General features: G+C 45.0%; 1 protein-coding gene across 1 annotated transcript in view; it reads left to right on the plus strand.

The window, feature by feature from the left end:
- Window positions 1–21,795, plus strand: part of NR3C1 (nuclear receptor subfamily 3 group C member 1) — a 135,590-nt gene that overhangs the window by 4,650 nt on the left and 109,145 nt on the right. The window contains exon 2 of the mRNA XM_075344592.1: window positions 2,480–3,646. Within this exon, the coding sequence (XP_075200707.1) occupies window positions 2,493–3,646 (1,154 nt within the window). The 5' untranslated portion in view covers window positions 2,480–2,492. The remainder of the gene's footprint in view (window positions 1–2,479; window positions 3,647–21,795) is intronic.

Consider the following 21,795-nt stretch of genomic DNA (forward strand, 5'->3'; position numbering starts at 1 on the left):
CAGGAGGGGAGGGAGGGATTTCTCTCCTGCGTAGCCGGCTATTGCCATTCTCGCACTGCACTAGCAGTACACCAGTGTACCGCGAGTGCAGTGCGATTTTTCTCTCGCCCCATAGACATGAATGGGTGTGAGAGAAAAGAGTCTCGCATTACACCCGCAGCATACTGCGATTGTTTTCTCGGTCCGATTAGGGCTGAGAAAATAATCGCTCATGTGCGCTGACACACAGGCTAGAATTGGTCCGAGGGGAATGCGATGTTTTATCACACTCCACTCGCACCAATATTCTCGCCGTGTGGCCTAGGCCTTAATGAGTTGTGTGTGTATAGTGAGGAGGGTTTATACTTGGGTCTTGTGGTCACTATTAATAGTTTGTGTGTGTGTGTGTGTGTGTGTGTGTGTGTGTGTGTGTATAATATTTTATAATATTGGGGTCCTGTGTCACTAGTATGTATTAATAGGGATGTGTATATGAGGGGAGGATTAAACTAGTATCAATAGGGGTGTGTGTATGAGGAGAGGATTATACTGGGGTCCTGTGCTCACTATTAATAGTGGGGTGTATTGTGATTGGTGACTTGTACTGGGTCCTGTGCTCACTAGTATTAATAGGGGTGTTTGTGAGGAGAGGATTATAATGGGGTCTTGTGCTCACCAGTATTAATAGGGGTTTTTGTGAGGAGAGGATTATAATGGGGTCTTGTGCTCACCAGTATTAATAGGGGTGTTTGTGAGGAGAGGATTATAATGGGGTCCTGTGCTCACAAGTATTAATAGGGGTGTTTGTGTGGCGAGGATTATACTGAGGACCTGTGCGCACTAATGCAGAGAAGGTAGGATTATTAGGATTATACTGGGGTGTAGCTGCAGTGACAGGAGGCTTGTCATACACTCACTAGTATTGTGTGGGGGTGATTGAGGTCTCAGATGACTGTTCTTTGTAGCAGGCCTGTAGGATACGGGGTCCCTTGGATCCAGTTTACATGTGGGAGGAGCATGAGAAAACGTCCCTCATTGAACTGTATAGCTTGGCTTTTGTGACAGGATGTAATTTATTTTAATAGTAAACTACAAAAAGGATTCACCTAAAATATCCTGTGTGCAAGTGTTACTAGGAGTGTTTAACGTGAACCTGTCAGGTGCAATATGCAGCCAGGACCACGAGCAGTTCTGGGTGCATGTTACCAATCCCTGCCTAACTGCCCCTGTATACACTAGCATAGATAATGAGATCTTTAAACAGAGTATTTCTAAAGATCCTTTATGATATGCTAATGAGGCCAGGGACTAGTCTCCTGAGCATTGGTTCCCTTGGCTAGTCTGCACCCTTAACATTCCCCTGTTGGCGTGCTGACATGCTAATGAATGCGCAGCATCAGAGGCATGGTCACTCTCATCTCTGCTGCCACTGCTGCTTTTCGGCACAGTGCGCACGATCAGAATGTCCCCGGACGTCCGGTCATGCGCACTACACCAATTTGAAGCCGGGACACACACCCGGCTTCAGAGTATGCTTGACTGGAAGTCTGTGACTTGTGATCATGCGCACTGAGTTGAAATCAAGGAGTCTGACGTGATGGCAGCAGAGAGGTGAGATTGACCATACCTCTGATGCTACGCATTCATTAGCATGTTAGTACGCACACGGGCATGCTTGCATTCTAAGGGGGCCGACTAGCCAAGGAAACATGCCCAGGGGACTATTTCATGGCCTCATTAGAATATCATAAAGGATCTTTAGAAATACTCATTCTAAAGATCTCATTATGTATGCTAGTGTATACAGGGGCAGTTAGGCAGGGAATAGCAATATGCACCCAGAACTGCTCGTGGTTTTGCGTGCATATTGCACCTGACAGGTTCCCTTTAAGATCCTGAGGGTTGAATATATCTGACAGATATAGCATATTGATAGAATAGGTATATTTCTAATGAAACTAGATTATCGGTTTCCATTTAACTTTTATTTATCTGGAGCTCCAGTGTGAGGGGCTACACGTTGTCATTATGGGTCTTCTGACTGCATTGCGGATGGCCCCCATATCCTTGCATTGACTTGGTGTACTTTCTCCATGTTGCAGGGTCTGAATGTGTGGCAGGCAGGATGTAGAACATTAGGAAGTTGTGATTTGCATAGCTAATCTTTAATTAGCGACCCTGCAGAACGGATCTGTTTCCTAGTATTGCGTTGATGTATGTTTGAGTCCTGAGATCAGAGGCGAAGGCTAGAGACTATAAGTAATTAATGTATCGTGAAGCATGGCGTTGCGTGCACCATCTGGTCAGAACTGGTGATTGTGCAGGGGTGACTGTCTAACTTATCCATCTTCACCTTGCTTCCTTGAATACTTTTTCTTCAGTCATATAATTCTATATTTTATCGTGTCAAGGGGAAATAGAGGGTTAAACCAGGGAGTCATTCCTGCTGGTTTGTCTTGTTGCCTTTCTTTTAATTGTATATTCTTTCCTGTCTTCTCAGGCATCGGTACTCGATGGATCCCAAAGACCTACTAAAGCCACCCAATGAATCTCAGGCTGTGACGAGCGCACATTACAGTGACAAGACAGGGAATGTGATTGACTTATTTACAACCTACAGAGGTGGAGCCTGTGTGAGCACTTCTACATCTTGTGCTCCATCACCTGCAGCACTGCCAGACACCAGACAGACACAGCAGCGGCAACAACAGTTGGCAGGAACTGTGGACCCAGCAAAGGGTTTGGGCAATGTGCCACAGCCAGACCTGTCCAAGGCAGTCTCGCTCTCAATGGGACTCTATATGGGGGAGCCAGACACAAAAGTAATGGGCAACGAACTTGGTTATACTCAGCAGGCTCCAATTGGAGTCCCTGCAGCGGATACAGACTTCAAGCTTTTGGAAGAGAGCATTGCCAGCCTTCAGGCAAAACCACCTGTCCCAGAGGGCGCTGAAGACAAAGGAGGCATCAAATGTGATATGTCTACCCAAGCAAGTCCTTCTCCACAGAGTCAGGGGGGCAGCATTGGGAGCAGCGTTGCCAAGTTATATTCCAAAGACCAAAGCACCTTTGACCTTTTACGGGATTTAGACCTGCCCCCAGGTTCTCCCAGGGATAGTAAGGACAGTCCATGGGCATTGGATCCCATCTTTGAAGATGATGCAGTTGGATTGCTTTCTCCTTTGACCACTGATGATGAATTTCTTTTGAGGTCCAGTGCATTAAATGAGGACTGCAAACCTCTCATTATGCCGGATTGTACACCAAAAGTGGAGGACTTGCTACTGCCCACCCCTGAAATACAGTTGTCTCAAGTGAAAACTGAAAAAGAGGACTTTATAGAGCTGTGTACCCCTGGAGTGGTAAAGCAGGAAAAGTTTAGTCCAGCCTATTGTAGTAGTCATTTTTCGGGATCTCGCCTATTTGGTAACAAATCATCAGCAATTTCTGTGCATGGTGTTAGCACTTCAGGGGGGCAAATGTACCACTATGACTTGAACACCTCCATTGGTCAGAAACAACCAGATCAGAAGCCAATTTTTGCTTTGGGCACGCCTCTGTCCACCATTTCAGATTCATGGAATAGGTGCCATGGGACTGGGGACGACCATACCGCAGGGAATGTAAACTATCCAGGGAGGCCCATCTTTTCTAACGGCTACTCCAGGTAGGTCTGAGCACTTGCTGGTCTGTGGTGTTTATGTCTGTGAAGATGCTTTGTGGCCATGTTATTGTGCCAGTACGGTGCAGCCTCTATTTCTGCATAGCCTTCATGGTCTGACCCATGCAGCCTTCCAAGCACTCAATGAGTTAACGTCAAGTTGTTACCTGGTAAACTTCCAGTGTTGTGTTCAGAGGAACAAATTGATGTTGCTTGGTTTAATTTCAGAATTGGTTAATATTACACAGGGGAGATTGCATATAAAATGTGCAGTGAGTTGTTTGTTTTCCCCGGCTGCTTCTTTTATGAGTGTTTGGCAGAATACATTTTGTGCGTTGACGCTGCATTTTGCAAGGGCTCAACCTTTGTAATATTTATCTAGTGTTCCTGGCTTTACACTGACGTGATCTATACGGTGCCCATTACAACGTGCATGTGTGGTGCTGTATAGGAAGAATGGGTTACACAGTTCTGAAACCGCCGCACTGTTTGTTTTCCCAACATTACACATAAGTAGTGTTTTTGTTATGAGCGCTGTATTGGCACACCCCTCCCCAACAGCATAGAAAGTATGAAAATGGATTCTGGGCCGACAACCTGTGGCATTGACATTCAGACAGCGCTGATTGGATAATATTGGTGCGCATGAACCCCCCCCACCCCCACAAATAATGTACCACTATCCATGATTAATAGTCTTCTCGCTGTATCGTGAAGACTCACTTTACTTAAGATGTTGGCAATCGAGTAAAACCCCCATCTCTATAGGAGAAACTACACAGCAGGTGCCCAGGTATCCCTCGAAGGAGGTGCTATGGCATGAAAGGATGAACAGTCCTCGTTCTTTTTTTCAGATTCCGCTTTATCGATGCTCTTTGTAAGCTTTGCTAGTGAGATACATGCTCTGGTGTCTCAAAGGTCTCCTTTTTAACACTAGAAGTCCCAGAGAGGGGTCATTTAACATTTCTACCATTGGAACCCTATGGTGCTCGGAATTCCTGGAACTTCTAGTGTTATGGTGCCTGAAAGAATGTGTAACTCTTTAGTGTTTCTGCAATGCAAGATCTTACAGTTCCATTATATTAGTCACTTTGCAATATGGTCTCCTACAGTTGGGGCTAATTTGCAGGCCTGTCTTGGTGGTCACAAACTTGTGCGGTATGAAGCTGCAGTCCTGCGTGTGCTCTTAAATGAAATGTTGGGTGACTGGACCATTGAACTACATGGTGTTTGTCTTCTTAACGTTACCTTAGAGCCGTAGGTGATTAATGAAGAATAATTGCCGAGTGACCTAATTTTTAACTTCTGATTTGGGACAAAAAACACCAACAAGTGCAATTTGCATAAAAATTAACTTTTATTAATTATAAAACATTAAAAAGTATTCAGAACGTCTCTGGAGAACAGGTCCCTCAAAAAGGGGAAATGTGTATCAAAAAATATGATATTGGGAACACCGGATCAAAAAAAAAAAAAGGTATGTAGAAATCACCCTGTGTATATATTATATAAAGTTGTTATAATGGTTTATGTATATGTAGATAGATAAAGATTAAAGGTGCAATTTTTACACTAGTGTGTAGTTATAAAGATACAATGGTTAAAATAAACCAAAGAGAACAATAATAACAAATATACCTACAGGGGAACAATAGACAAAAGTAACGGTGTCCCACACCATCTCCGACGCATGTTTCGCACTGTGTAGCGCTTCTTCCAGGAGTGATTTGAATCAGAAAAAGGTCTCTCTATATAGTGCCGATATCCAATGAAAATTGTCCATATGATGACACCTCCAAAGTAGATTCCCATAAAGCACCGCTGCAAGTGCCGTCATGTCCGATCAATGAGTATAGTGGTGTATGTAGTTAAGGACTCGTTGCTAAACAGGGGATACGTTGTGTCCAATTTGATACACATTTCCCCTTTTTGAGGGACCTGTTTTCCTGAGACATTCTGAATACTTTTTAATGTTTTATAATTAGTAAAAGTTAATTTTTATGCAAATTGCACTTATTGTTGGTGATTTATATCTTGGCGTTTTCTATTCCCTTATATTGACATATATTCTTGATGTTGATGTTCTGATTTGGGACCTCAGATTGGAATGGTGGCAAAGGTGTGCATTACCTTTCTACGTCTCGCTGTAACTTTCATTCCCTTTAAATCTGTTTAATCCATTGTGCAGGGCAGTGTCATTGAGAAACTTAAAGGGAATCTGTCTGCAGGCATTTACAATGTAAGCTGAGGGCTGCAAGAGGCAGGGGCTGAAGACCATGATTACAGGGATGCCACTTATTAGGCTGTGCTGTTTCAATACAACAAATGTCTTATCCGCAGGAGATTATTGCTGCTTTCAGATGAGGTAGCAAATCCTGCTGACAGATTCCCTTCCCAGGGTTGGACATTCCCAAGTCGGACAGTAGTGATACAGGAGGCTAAATGTCCTAGTCTCTAGTCTTCTCAAGGACCTTCCTCTGCCCCAGATCATGGTCTGCAGTAAGGTAGACTGGATATGACCGGAATGGTATGACTGGAGGCTACAATGTGAGTGGCTTGTCAACTCTCATTGCTTATTATATATTATCCTTACCCCATTTCTGAATAAGGTTCCATCCATTAGATGGCTTTTCTGCATTTACTAATCACCATGAACATCTTGTGGGCACAATGGTTAATGTTGTGGACACGTTGCAATATCCATCCATCCATCTGGCTGACCTTTAATGAAATGGATACTTCTGGCTCTTGAGTAAGTGTATTCTTGGCACAGGCTGGCCGGTGTTTAGATGAAATATACTGTTCTAGATGCCACAGTCATTCTAGAAAAGGCTTTTATTTGCTATTCTATTTAACAGCATCCGAGTCCTTGTGGCTTAATCACATTCTAGAAATTGACCCTACTATGATCGTGTGGACACTCGTGGGTGTGAACTGCATACATAATTGCAATATTCCCAATCTAGCTACTTCCACGGATGAAGAATTTCCTGTGTTGTGTAAGGTTGCCGCACAGATTGTAGCATAGTTACTGATGTATTTCCGTGTAACCACAATGCAGGGGATTGGAGAAATGCTGCGCACTTCATCTGGAGCACACATGCTGTGGAGACGCCGTGCATCCAGACTATGGAGTGCTGGGAATCTGGATCTTCTCAGTCTCCGGTGGGTGGGACTCCAGGCTGACATTGCCTCATTTTTTTGGGAACTTGAAGGCTCTTGTAGGTGTCGGTAAACGCTTCTTACTAATCTGATCCCATCAGCGTACTACAGGTTACTTTCTATGTGAAACTTGCCTTCTCCTACATGTGATCAGTGGCTTGTCGGCCAGCTGGTTAATGTGCCTACTCTTTTATGGTTTAGTTCTGGATGTATTTTTTTCGCTCTGACTTATTTTCCTTTGTTATTTCAATCTGTGACAAGTTGCTTGCTGGGTTTTCAGGTCTTCCTTTCCAGAGGAAACCTGTTTACGTACCACCTTGTCATATGTTGTGTGCACTTAGATGGCACCACAAGCTTGCAGAGACCAAGCTGAATAAATAATGGACAGTTGGCTAAATTTCTGTATTATAGAACCAGTTAAAAAAAAAAAAAAAAAAATATATGGAAATGTGCAATAGCCTCTTTAAATATAGTCCATGATCAGTTCAACATGAGCCGGTCTGGTGCAACTGCCGCCCATCTACAGCCATCAGCCCTGAAAAGGTGATTGATGTAGGCCACGATGGCTAAGGCCACTTTCACACTTGCGTTGAACAGCATCCGTTACAGTGCGTTGTGTGACGCATGTGACGGATGAGTTGTAAATAGTGTGATATAAAGGCAAGGGATTCCTGTGAAATAACGCGTTGCGTTAAGCCAAGAGAGAGAGCCCCCATCATCACTGCACACACCTCGGCACTACTGCACTAATCATCACTGCACACACCTCGGCACTACTGCACTAATCATCACTGCACACACCTCGGCACTACCGCACTAATAATCACTGCACACACCCTGGCACTACCGCACTAATCATCACTGCACACACCCTGGCACTACCGCAATCATCGTCGTCGTCGTCTCATATCCATCACATATCCATCCATCACACGCAGGCATTACCGCACCCATCATCACCGCACACACTACCTCAGTCACGTCACCGCTGACAGCGCGACTCACTTCAGTTGCTGCCTGGAGATGACAGAGCGGCGTTGTTCTACGGCTGCTCCTGTCAACTTCATGTAGCAGAGCTGGATGCGTCGCAGGACCTCGTGTGGATTACGCCGGACCTGGAGGGGTATTTGGGGATTAATAAAATGGTGAAAGAGGGTGTGGGTTTTTTTTTTTTTTTTTTTTTCTCTTCCAAATAAAGTATTTTTTCGGGTGTATGTGTTTACTTTCACTTACAGGTTAATCATTGTGGGTGTCTCATAGACTCCTGCCATGATTAACCTAGGACTTACTGGTAGCTATGGGCTGCTGCCATTTACTCCTTTATTACCTCGTTTTGCCACCGCACCAGGGCAATTCGAGGTGAGCCGGGTAGAGTCCCAGGACTGTCGCATCTAATGGATGCGGCAATTCCGGGCAGCTGCTGGCTGATATCGTTAGGCTGGGGGGCTCCCCATAACGTGGGGCTCCCCATCCTGAGAATACCAGCCTTCAGCCGTGTGACTTTCTTAGCTGGTATCAAAATTAGGGGGGACCGCACGCCTTTTTTTTGTTTGTTTTTTTTTTTTTTTTTTTTATTATTGTACTGCACGATATAGACCCGCCCACCGGTGGCTGTGATTGGTTGCAGTGAGACAGCTGTCATTCAGCGTGGGGGCGGGTCTGACTGCAACCAATCATAGGCGCCGGTGGGCGAGGGAAGCGGTGAATACTAGATGGAGTAATGAGCGGCCGGCTTTTTCAAAAGAGGAAAAGCCACCGGAGCTTTTTGACAACTGTGCAGCGATTTGTAAACTATTTCGATCATTCTGCTGGACATGCTGAGCATGCGCAGTAGAACGTGACGGAATCAGTTAGCGGATTACGCCGCTTAGTCTATGGCGGCGTAGTCTGCCACAATGCGCTATCATTAGACACCGTGGCAGATTCCAACGGAATCCATCAAGGTGCGCCTTTTTAACGACACAAAAACCGCTACATGTAGCGTTCCTTCCGCCCGACGTAAGTACAAATAGAAGGTAGAGCCATGGCACTCGCCTGGCATGGTACGAGTGTAGGCCGGCCAGATCATTAAACTAGTTCTGAAACCCTGCAGCATTTTAGAGAGAAACCTATCTGCCTGCAATTGTGCAGCTTGTGGTTTGGAGAACATTAATGGGAAAGTCAAAAAGCTTCTTATCCCGGCTCTTAATGTGCCCATGCTGGGGGCCGGTGTAAGAATGGGATTCTTATGGACCCACATTGTGACCTCTGGGGCTTGGGATATTTATATCTTCTATTCTAGTAAAGTGTTGCAATGTCCGATGTGTTAATGTTAGATACTACACTTCTGTGTAATACTTTCTTCCTGTCATATTTCTAGGAAATCTTGAAATGATTTAGTAGGAAATTCAAAATGAAGAGCCTAACACTGAGGTGTTGTAGGTGTCACGATCCTTTTTATTTAGTTAGACCTTTAAATCCTGTGTGGCTTCAGAGTAAATGGAGTTAGAGCCCCCTGCATGGTCCCAGTGACTGACAGGAAGAGCTCCTGCAGAGAGAACAGACCTTTTCTCCCTGTACCTGCTGCCCCAGGAAGGCAGCCATGACGAACGCCTCTGCATGCTGGTTACCATTACATTAGCAGGTAAATATTCTGTTAGAGGCAATAGGTCCTCTACAAAATGAAGGGACTCTCTAGGATGCTTAATGACTATCTGCTGCCTTGTCACCCCCCACCCCACCCCACCCCATTCCCCAGCACTCCTGCAATGTCAGCTTCTTTCACTGCTTACAAAGTACAGCCCTGTACATTCTGTAGTCCTATTCACTTAATGGGGTAACAGGCTGCAGAACGAGGGGAACCCGGGCTTTAAGTAGCTAATTGAAGGATGTCCGTAGTTGCACCTCCAACCATCTAATATTGGTGACTTATTTAATATCAAATTCCCCAAAACCTTCTTTTAGAGATGTTCTAAAATCCAATGTGCATGTGTTTGTCAGGAGAAAGGGGGTGATTTCAGGTTACTGTACAGGTCCCTCAGTTTCTGGGGCTTCTGTTTTGCCCACTGACTACAAACCTTATTCAGCATGGGTGTAGCCTTAAAAAAAAAAAAAAAAAAAAAAAAAAAAAGTGCTCATATCATAGCAGGTACTTGTTTTATTACAACATGATCCCTTGCTAAATATGTTTTATAAATAATGACAACATTAATTATAAAATGTGGATAGACTGGTTGTCCTGGTTTTGGTCGCTTGGCAAAAAGTGTAGGGTTTTGTGTGTTATATATTTTATTTTTTTTTTCTTAAATTACTCTTCACACGCTAGTTGTGTTTACAGCTCCTTGTTTGCTTGTTCCCAAATATAGATCAGGTTAATGATTTATTAAAGTAGACATATGAACAAATTAGTCACGGAGCAGGCTCTGGCACAGCATGGCAAACCCAGTTGTGATGTGTTGATGACCCGGCATATGTAGATTTTGCCCAGAACCATTGTAAGCTCACCTGCTCTTCAGTATGAGCTGCTGTACTGTGGTGTGTGTTGTCTCCCCCCCCCCCTCTCCATTGGATAGGCATCAGTAATGTTTCCCCTGTGTCACCCCTCTGATTTTCCTGGCCTGATCACTCTCTAGTGTTTGCTGGGCAGGCAGGGCATGTTACGTCACCACCAGAGTCCGCTCCATCAACTTCTACTCCGATCGCTAGGTGACGCAGTGTTCCTGCCGTGGATAGTGCTGGTGATGGGAGAGGAGTCGATGCCAGTGGTGCCGGTGGGCACAGGTTCCGTTCATCCACTGGTCTGGGTTTCCTGGGGATCTGCAGTGCCACTGGCTGACTTTAGGTGGCGGCTGTTTCTCAGCTGAAGTACCATCATTGAGCTTACAGCCTTTTTAATGCCCCTCCTGTCTGCTGACCTCTGCCAGAGATAGTTCTGAGAATTCTGGCTCCTGTTTTGTCCTTTGATTTCGTGTGCTGATTACTGCTTGTTTCCGGACTACCCTTCTGCCTGCTGTTTTTGTACTTCACTGCCCGATCCGGATTTGACCTCTGCTCCGTTTTCTGATTACGTCCTTGCCTGCCGATTCTGTCCCTGTTCTGCAATTCCTGGTTTGACCCTGCCTGACTACTCTCTTGGACTGCAGCCTTCCACAGGTAGTGATCTACAGGGCCCTGTGTAATTCCAAATCCCTGTATAAGGGTTAAAGGGTTTCAGGGTTCTGGGGGTCCTGCTTGGTGAGTGGCTTCCCTCTAGCCTCCCCGTTACAGCCCATCTGAGTCTGTGGATCCAGGCAGGCGTTACATATGTATTCTCAATGTAAGGGCACATTCACCCATGCACATTGCGCCAATCTCTGACTGCAGTGAACAGGCTAGTCACAGGTCTCCTGACTAGTTCATATATTTCTGGCTATGGCTCTCCTGGCCTGAGTCTCTGCCCTGCGGCACAAGATCTGACTGATGTGCATATGTCTGAATGAGCCCTTAGTCAGAGACTCAGAACTATGCTCTCATAGACTTGCATTAATAGGAAGGCTGTCAGTAAGCAGTCTATATGGGCATGCAGGTCATAGAAGGTTGAATAAAATATTTGCAGTATGTTTAATTTTTTTTTTTTTTATTTCCAGAGAAATCCATGTTTTATATGTAAGAGTTCTTCCAGGTTACTTGCTGGTTATGGATCACCATGAAATTCTCCCTTTAGAGCTTATTTTAAATGAAAGGGGGTGCCATCAGTGTGAGACATGTAATGATAGACAGTTTGCTCTTTCTGGTCTATATGTGGGATCAAGTGATTATTTTAAACAGGTTCCTATAGTTTTGTTTTTTTGTTTTTTTTTTTATATGGCCTACATGCCCATATGGATGGGCTAGGAGGGTTCATCACCCTATTGACAGATTCCCCTTGAGATATGGTAAATGTCATTGGTGACTTGCAGCCAGAACTGCAATCACAAGACTGTGGAAAGGGACCAGAGTGGCATTGGAAACGGTATGGCCACCATGAAGTGTATTACCTCACAGGGAACTTGCATTACTGATGCCCCCTCCAATCACCCCGGTGATATTTGAAGTAATATGGCAATATCCCAATAAAGTGCTTTTCTTCTTCCCCCTCCTTCCCTTAAGCATCTTGTTTGTCTGGCAATGACCACAGCCTTGTCGGTAGACTGACATTTTAGTAGGCCATATACCAGATTTCGAAGGTTAAAGAGCAAATGTTCAAATGTCTTGTTCATTAGTAGTCATTGATTAGTGTCGCGTTGCTTACCTCTTGCTGTCCTGCAGTCATGATACAGAACGTGTGCAGCTGAGATATTAACTTCTTACAGATGGATGTGTAAATGTTCTTATAACACTTGTCAATCACAATCTGATGCGCCACTTCATCAAAACCTATGGAGACCGTATTGTACGTTGCTTGTGAAACACCCCCACATCTTAGATTCTCTACAGGGACAGAATGTGTCTTCTACAAGTCCTGAAATGCTCCATGGCCAGATTACAATTCTGGTGTTGAGTGGTGCTCACGTCCTTTTTCCCGGTTTGTATAAATGCTTGCATACATACTGCTCAAAGTGTAGATAATTGGCTTTCAGGTGAAATTTCAGGATGATCCTAAATGCCCTCTAGGTGACCGTAGTGTGACCTTCTCTAACGTCTGGATACACACGTCCAACTGTTCAATGTTTCAGTACTTTTTGCACAACTTGCTGTTCGCAAATAAGGAGCTTAATGGCAAAATTCACAACAGGTGTTTGATCCATAAGTTGCCCAATGAACATCGGGGTTCAGTAGGTATTTTTTTTAGTGTTCCTCATGAGACCGAACAATTGATGAACAGTACCTCGCCATTGCGAGGCCTCATCAGATATGAGACAAATAGAGTTCGTGAATCCTTTTATTCCGCATTGGCACCATAGAATATCCAAAGTCCACTTATCGACCTGTTCAAGGACTTTTCAAGGATATCTGTTGTATATAAAGGATGGGAATCCAAATATAGCCAATATATACAATATGTACATAAATCAGACATATAGAAAATATGTACAATAAATATACAAAAAGAAAAAATGTACTCAAATATACAAGTAGAAAGTGCATTATATTGTAATGTAGCCTCACAGCAGTGGACTAGAGGAATGCAAAGATATGATCTCATATTAAGACGTTGCTAAGGACTATTACATTTGCTAGAAAGATGGAAGGACATTGCGAGACTTCAAGCAGGATGTTCTCAGATGGAAGTGGCCACTGAGCTTAGTGTCATCAGGTTACAACAGTGACTGAAAGTCCCAGAAGGGCTTAGAAGTGGGCGTCCTTTGTCCACATTCCACACTGATGGCTGCTTTATTGGGACCAATGTGCCTTTGCATGAACGCTGGCCTAATTTCATCTTTATGGATGACAGTGCTCCAGCTCATCAAGGTCACATCATTAGAGAACGGCTACTGGAGACTGGGGAACCTCAAATGGAATGGCCTGCACTTTCTCCAGACCTGAATCCTATAAGAAAAACCTATGGGATCAGCTAAGTTGCCATGTAGAGGCTCGCAACACTGTACCCCAAAACCTCAATGACTTGTGGGCCACCCTTAAAGAGTTGGATGCCATGCCTCAGACAATAACTCTACCTGTAAACAGCATGAAACACCGTTGTCACACCGTTGATGCGTAAGTCTCCATGGCAAGTTGATTTTTTTTTTTTTTTTTCTTTTTAGGAAGGGAGAGATGTCTATATAGGCATGTAGGTCATACGAATGTGAATGAAATATCTGCAAAGTGCTGTTTTACTGAGAAGTGTGTTGTTTAAATGAGCTGTTCCGCTCTCTGGGCTGGGCACTGATCTACATGACCATCTGCCCCCACAAAGCTTATTTTATATTAACGTTAGACATGGTCATTGCGTCTCACGCTGGTCCTGACACTGGTAGTATCACAGCAGAAGCGGTGTGGTGACTGGCAGAGCAGGTGACTAACCTTTTATTTACTTTGGTCACTGCCAATTAAAAGTACCCACCAGTATTGGGCTTCATTCTTGAGCTGTCTGTTAAGTTAGTCAGATTACTGTTATTCCCCAATTATGGGATGGGACTGCATCCTCATGGATACTGCGTAACCTTTTTATTTCTTACACCCTACCCATATTTGTTTGTTAAACTGAATGTGTCACCACTTTTTTGGCTATAAGCTGCGGCCACCACCACCGGGCTCTTATATACAGTATTCTAACATGCTGTATATAAGAGCCCAGGCCGGGGGTATAACATAAAAAACACTTTATTATACTTGCCTAACGGTCGCGTGGTGGGCCTTATGGGTGTCTCCGTTGTCCGGTGCCAGCGCCGCCTCTTTTGGCCATCTTTGTGCTCCTTTTCTAGCTGCGGGGCATGACACGTCTGACGTCATACACACTCTCCAGCATTCAGGTCCTGAGCAGGCTTACTTTGAGCTGCCCCGAGCAGGGAAGATCAAATTATTGTAGTGCGCATGCGCGGGACAGGCGAGTGTGTATGACGTAGCCGCGTCATGCACCCAGGCTTCAGACAGAGGACTAAGTTGGCCAAAAGAGGCGGCACCGGACAACGGAGACTCCCATAAGGCCCGCCGTGCGACCGTTGGGTAAGTATTCTAAAGTGTTTTTTGTTATACCCCCGGCCTGGGCTCTTATATACAGCATGTTAGAATGCTGCATAAAAGAACCCGGTGGTGGTGGCCGCAGCTTATAGCCAAAAACGTGGTGACAGGTATCCCTTTTAATCTTGAAATAAACCCTGCTGTAATAAGTGCTTAAACAGCCACGTATAGATCGGTGTTCCACCAACTCCAGTCCCCCAGAGCCAACAGGTCATGTTTTCAGGAATTCATTAGTATTGCACAGGTGGTGATTTAGGCTAGTTTCACACTTTCGTTCAACGCATTACGTCACTATGGAGAATAGCGCAGTCCGTTAACGCACTGCGCTAGTCTCCATAGACTTGTATGGACGACTCACTGTAACGCAAGTGTCTGCGTTGCATCTGCTGGACGACGCAGCGTCGTTATTTTGACGCTGCGTCGGGCGGATGGAACGCAGCATGTAACGTTTTTCTGCGCTTGGCAGAGTGTCAAACGCAACCTGCAGGAATCCATTAGGTGTCTGTTGTTTTTATAATGGACGCCTATGGTGGCGGATTCCGTTAGAATGCGTCATTTGACGGATTCCGTTAACGCAGCGGTCTTTACACAACTGCGCATGCTCAGATGTGTAAAGTCAAGGGAAAAAAACAACGGATTGCGTTATTTTGTACGATCTGTAGCATGCGCTGTGCCACTATATGCAACGCATCCGTTGCATGCGTCACACAACGCAATGCTATGGATCCCGTCCAACGCAAGTGTGAAACTAGCCTTAATCGCCTGCTATACTGAGGATCCTGAAAACACGCACTGTTGGGGGAACATTGGTGTGGGTAATGGGGCGTTAATATGCTCATATACCTAATAGACCATCCTTTTTAAGGTGTTCAGTGGCTTGTATGTGCAACTTGTGCCACCCTTGTTACAGGATTACTAGAGAAACTTAACATTAGTGTTTGGTTCCATTGAGGGTGTTGGGCGTGTTTGAGATGTGCCTAGATCTGACTACATAGGCCTACATGTGACTACAGACTATACGACTGTCTAACTTTCTACTGCGGTCTTTGTGTACAGAAGCCCTAAGCTTTGCTGTAGAGCCAAGAGGACACTTGTGGGCCTATGGCTTCTTGTAGCTGGACGATGGGACAATTCTCCATTACTAGAAGGGCCTTGAGCCGTGACCTACTGTAAATATACGCAGACTAGTAATATTAGGTGTGGTCCTCGCACGTGTATCTGAAGGAAATAGTGAGCTTTGCACGCCACAGTGATGCAGACATGGTAATTAGGAGAAGTTAAAACTGGTTTGACAGTGCTCCGTGCCAAGAAAGATTCTTCCTCATCTGAAACACAGAATGTATTATCTTTGGTTGTTCACTAGTGTTTGCCGTAATTATGGGCAGACCTGGGCCTAAGCACAATGTCTCAGGGATTCCCTAGGATTAGGCTTACAGCAGATGGGCCAGGCTGCCTGCCCTCCTGGTACAGTCCCTTCTCTTGGCCGGGATCCCCTGAGACTGCTCATTCCACTAATATATTTACTCCTTTTATATAGCACAATTCCGAGTTTTCCAGACATTGTCCCCATACTGCTCAGAATCGGAATTCCCTATCAGTATATCTTTGAAGGAAATCTGCTGAGAACATACACACGACTTTGTAGATGTTCTACCTAGGTGTTTTTTGTTTTTTTTTTTTTTCTTCAAAATTTTTAAAATATCAGACCTGAGTAGTTGACGTTCACAAGAATTCCATCTTTTCCTCAAGTTTTTCCTAACTGTCCTCCTTCAGAGTTTCTTCATCGGATTGCCTACAGAGGAAAACCCAGGCAATGAATCACTGTTCTCCCTGGTGCATTGGAAAGTTAATTTTGGGAACAATTGTGCCACCTGCACAACCAATAGAGCCGACGAGTGCCAACTTTAACAGATCCTTATTGTCACTATATGCCAATGGCTGTGATCTGTGGCATGAGTAAGTGCACATTATTTGATCATCTACTTTGACCCTGAAACGTAGGTAGAAATGCACAATTGAAATTCCTCAGAGAAGGGAATAGCTGTCCGAAGATTGCCATAGAAACGGCACATAAAGAATGCTGCCGAGAAAGTGGCTTATGTAAGATCTACAACTTTTTTTTTTTTTTTTCCTTGCATGCTGAAGGTTGTCAAATATCTTGTATTGGAACTGTAGTGCCATCATGAATGTCCAAAGGGAGGTGGTGTGCGCCCCCCCCTGCGCTCTTTACAAAGCCTAGTGGTGGTTTCCAAGCTTCTAACACTAGTCAGGTCCTGAGAACTTGCTCATCTTGGAGCTACTAGCATGGCCACTGCATTGTGTGAACAGGCTTCTATCTCCCAACATCCCAGGTACCTCCCCTGATTGGTAGACCCGGCATGACTTCATCGTTGGGGAATGTATGATGTCACTGGGCATCTGATTATCTGATTCAGAAGAGGCGCTGGGGATGCTGACAGGTAGTAGGCAGTTCTCAAGGCTCCACTTCAGTGGCCATGGACTGGGGCTTGCTTCTCAATTAGCTTATCTCTACTTGTCAGTAAAAAAGTGAATCCCTGTCATCAATCACTGGTGCACCAGAGGCTAAAAAGGCAAAAATGCGGAGGAAGCAGGGGGCTACATTTGTCATGTCAGGTTGTAGAAGACTGGACTAGATGGAATATATACTCCCCCACCCCCTCCCCCTTCTTCCAACTTAAGCATAAAGTCATTTGTGCAGCTAAAATATGCCGAATTTTTAAACCTGCATAAAATCTCGGAGGGGGTAAGGAGGACTGAAGTCTGCACTAATGTAGCGCCTCTCACTTGATGAATCTGCCCCAAAAAACATAATGGAAACTCCAAATTTATGAGTGCATAAAATAAGCAAATACAATACAGTAAGATGCCAATAAATTAAAACTCTAATATAAAGCACAATGTCAATAATGAATTGGACATGCTCTACAACAGGGGTCCCCAAACTGGAGGGTTGGGAGCTATATGTGGCTCATTGGCCCACGTGTGGCTCACAGCGTGTCTGCTAGACCTGGTGCTAATGCACAAAGCTGTGGCTGTGAAGAGCAAGTCTCCAGATGGTGAATGATGTGACAAGCGGATATGAATGGTAGGAACCCCTGGATATCTGTGTTCTGCCTTGGTGCCATTTCTGTGAAAAGGCTTTGGATGTAATTATAGTGGTAATGGGGGCTCTGGGTGTCACTACTATGAGGAGTAGTGGGAGCTGAATGTGGCTCATACCGGAATGTGGCTCTCCAGGTTGGGAAGCTTAGCCCTCTGCTACAACTTACCTTTTTAAGATACAAATGGGGATGAGCGAGCACATTTAAGTTCAGTTCTGTACTCTAACATGATCCAGAACCCCATATAAGTCAATGGGAACTTGGTCTTTGGTGCTGTAAAATGGTTGTAGTTTGAGCTAGGGGCTGCAAAATGGGGGCAATTTCCCTGCAAACAAATGTGGATAGGTAATAAGATGTGGGGTCCCCTCTAGTTTCGAGACCCATGCAGGTAAAGCAGACAGCTGGGTGCTAATATCAGGCTGGGAAAGTCCATGGTGATTGCGCCCTCTGCAGCCTAAAAAATATGTACCCACAGCCATCCCAGAAGTGGCACATCCATTAGATGCTCAACTTTTGGCGCTTTACTTGGCCATTATCTGAATTTCGCTAGTGCGGAGGCAATCTGGGGGGTTGTCAGCTGGGAATTAACAGCTGTCATCAAGCCCAGGGGTTTGTAATGAAGGTGTCAGACACCCCCATTACTAGCCCAGTAAGTGTAGTAGGGGAAAAAAAAACAGGAAGAAAAAATGATTTTTGAATAACGTCCCCCACACTCCTTTGTTCACATTTATTAATTCAAAAGAAATCCTTGGTTCCAACATACGGTAATCCAATGGTGTAATATCCCATGACCCCTATCAAATCCTATGGAGCTTATATTATTCACTGGCGCATTGGGCACCTCCCTCACCCCCATGCTGAAAAGCTTGTTGATTGGCTGGTTACTCTACAGCCTTTCAACAAACTTTTATTCTGCATATGAACGCTGACATAGACTTTCGTGAAGAGTTGGTGCCTGGTACTACCATAAACTGTACTGTTTGGGTTCACTCATCTCGACTTGTAAACTAAGATGCGGAAATTCTTCACAATCCAACTTATCCCTGATCGTTGGAACATTAACTAAGTGAATAGGTGTCAAGTACAATTTGTATGTGAATATAATATATAGTTTCACTCTAAATTTTGGCATATTCTGTCATTGCTTGGTCTAAGTGATTTCTGATTCTTTAGCCTAATGTGCCCACGTTGCATTTTTTTCCTGCGTTCTTGAACTGCAACGTTTCAATGCCAAATTGCATGCATTCTGCTTCCCCAGCAAAGTCTGAGAAGTCCGAAAATTCAATGCACACTCTGCGTTTTTAAACGCGGCGTTTTGGATGCCAAAAATCGCTGCGGAAAAAAAGCAGCATGTCACTACTTTAATGCGTTGTAGCTGCGTTCTCCACCCATTGAAATCAATAAATGGGGGTCAAAACGCAACCAAAATGCACTTGGATTGCATTGTTGCTTCCCACGTGCTTTTTTTGACAAGCAAAACCCAAGTCTTTTCAGTCCTCTGTCATGTCAGTCAATCTCCCTCTCTGTCGGTCTCTCTAACACCCCCCCCCCCCCCCCATACACGCCATTCACTGGCACTGTGCTGCACAGCTGTCACAAAGCTCCGGCGGCTTTTCCTCTTTTGAAAATGCCGGTCGCTCGTTATTCCAGCTCGTATTCCCTGCTTTCCCAGCCCACCGGCACCTATGATTGGTTGCAGTCAGACACGCCCCCACGCTGAGTGACAGGTGTTTCACTGCAACCAATCACAGCCGCCAGTGGGCGGGTTTATATCGTGCAGAAAAATAAATTAAAAAACGTGCGGTCCCCCCAATTTTGATACCAGCCAGGGTAAAGCCACACGGCTGAAGGTTGGTATTCTCAGTATGGGGAGCTCCACGTTATGGGGAGTCCCCAGCCTACCAATATCAGCCAGCAGCCGCCTGGAATTGCCGCATCAATTAGATGCGACAGCCCTGGGACACTACCCGGCTCATCCTGAATTGCCCTGGTGCGGTGGCAATCTGGGTATTAAGGAGTTAATGGCAGCCCATAGCTGCCACTAAGTCCTAGGTTAATCATGGCAGGCGTCTCCCTGAGATACATTCCATAATTAACCTGTAAGTTAAAGAAAATAAACACATACACCCGAAAAAAATCCTTTATTTGGAATAAAAGACGAAAAAAAAAACACCCTCTTTCACCATTTTTATTAATCCCCCAAATACCCATCCAGGTCCAACTTAATCCACACGAGGTCCCGTGACACATCCAGCTCTGCCAAATGAAGCTACCAGGAGCGGCCACAGACCACGACAGCTGTTAGTGCGGCTCACCTCAGTTGTTGTGTGGAGCTATCAGCGATGACGTCCCTCAGGTTACCCGCGACCACTGTTGGATTCTCCAACTGTGACAGCGAGTCGCCTGAGTGACTGAAGTGATCAGCGGTGCTGTCACTCAGGTTACCTTTTGGCTACCGCTCTCAGGGGGGGACTCCAGCTGTAGCCTTGGGTAGCCTGAGTGACGGCACCGCTGATCGCGCTGCTCACTTCAGTCACTCAGGGGATTAGCGGTCACCGGTGAGTCCTTCACGGGTGACCGCTAATCAGGACGCTACACACACACACAGCCAGGGGATGACCATGAAGTTGGGTGAAGTTCATTCTCAGTGCGCGACTGTCTGGGTCTGCTGTCAGCCGGCATGTAGCAGAGCTAAATTGCTGGGGGGACGCACTGTCAAAAATGCATCCAAAACTCATGTGTTTTGGATGCATTTTTTTTTTTTTTTACAAACCCAGTGTTTACATTTTGTCCAGTCTGCCAGAGGGTGCACTCTTTTCCACACTGCACAGAACGCAACGTGCGCACATACCCTTACAGTTCACTGTTCTTTTCACAGAATAAGACTGATCTGCTAATGTTCTGCATATGGTGATTTCCATCTATCAACCTCTGGTAGCCGGGGTCATAACTATTAAGGTAACTGGCTTTATCTACTTAAAATGGGATTAGGCAAATGGCTTTCCAGAGTGCTATGTTTAGCTGGATGGCTCTTGATGTCTTCCAGGCTATTTAACCTTAACCCTGGTGCCAGGTACAGAGCACCTAGTAACTAGCTGTTAATGTTCCTATTAGGCTATGTGCACACAGTGCGTCTTTTTGACGCTGCGTTTTTGTGCGTTTTGGCCGCTAAAAACGCACAAAAACGCACCTGCGTTGAAAAAACGTGGCAAAAAACGCAAAAAAATGCGTTTTTGCTCACTGCGTCTTTATGCGTTTTTTATCAGTGAACAAAAAAAAAAGGTCTGATGTCATTTCCTTCTTCAATGTGTTCTTCATTCTCCACTAGTGTATGCAGAAGAGCAGACAGCTGCAGAACTACAAGGCTCAGCATCCTCCATCCAATAGTGTATGCAGGAGAGCAGACAGCAGCTGTCGAACTACAAGGCTCAGCATCCTCCTTCCAGGACTGTATGCAGGATTTCTTTGCCCCCCCCAAACAAAAAAAATGACGTGGGCTTCGCCATATTTTTGTATGCTAGCCGGGTACAGCAGGCAGGTACGGGCTGCCCCCAACCCCCAGCTGCCTATTTGTACCCGGCTGGGAACCAAAAATATAGGGAAGCCCTTTTTTTTTTTTTTAAATTATTTCATGAATTTCATGAAATAATTTAAAAAAAAAATGACGTGAGCTTCGCCCAATTTTTGAGTCCAGCCGGGTACAACTAGGCAGCTGGGGATTGGAATCCACAGTGCAGGGTGCCCATGCTTTCTGGGCACCCCCGCTGTGAATTGCAGTCCCGCAGCCTCCCCAGAAAATGGCGCTTTCATAGAAGCGCCATCTTCTGGCGCTGTATCCAACTCTTCCAGCTGCCCTGAAGCCGGGTGGCTAGCTGGGTAATAATAATGGAGTTAGGGCTAGCTGTATATTATCAGCTAGCCCTAAGCCCGAAATTCATGGTGTCACGCCAATATTAGACATGGCCACCATGAATTTCTAGTAAAGATAAAAAAAAACACAACACACAGAAAAATATTTTTATTAGAAATAAAACACAACACAATTAGTGACTCCATCTTTATTGAAATAAAGAACCCCCCTCCGCAGTAATCCTGGGTCAGGGTCCCGCGCCGTCCAATCCGGATCCAATATCATCTGATCGGTTTGCTGGAAGGCATACTGATCAGATGATGTGTCAGGTTCAAGTGCCTGAATCCCATCACACATCAGCTGATTGTATAAAAGCCGGTTATACAATCAGCAGATGCATTGGT

This window comes from Anomaloglossus baeobatrachus, chromosome 4 (assembly GCF_048569485.1).
Source record: "Anomaloglossus baeobatrachus isolate aAnoBae1 chromosome 4, aAnoBae1.hap1, whole genome shotgun sequence".
Classification (NCBI taxonomy): domain Eukaryota; kingdom Metazoa; phylum Chordata; class Amphibia; order Anura; family Aromobatidae; genus Anomaloglossus; species Anomaloglossus baeobatrachus.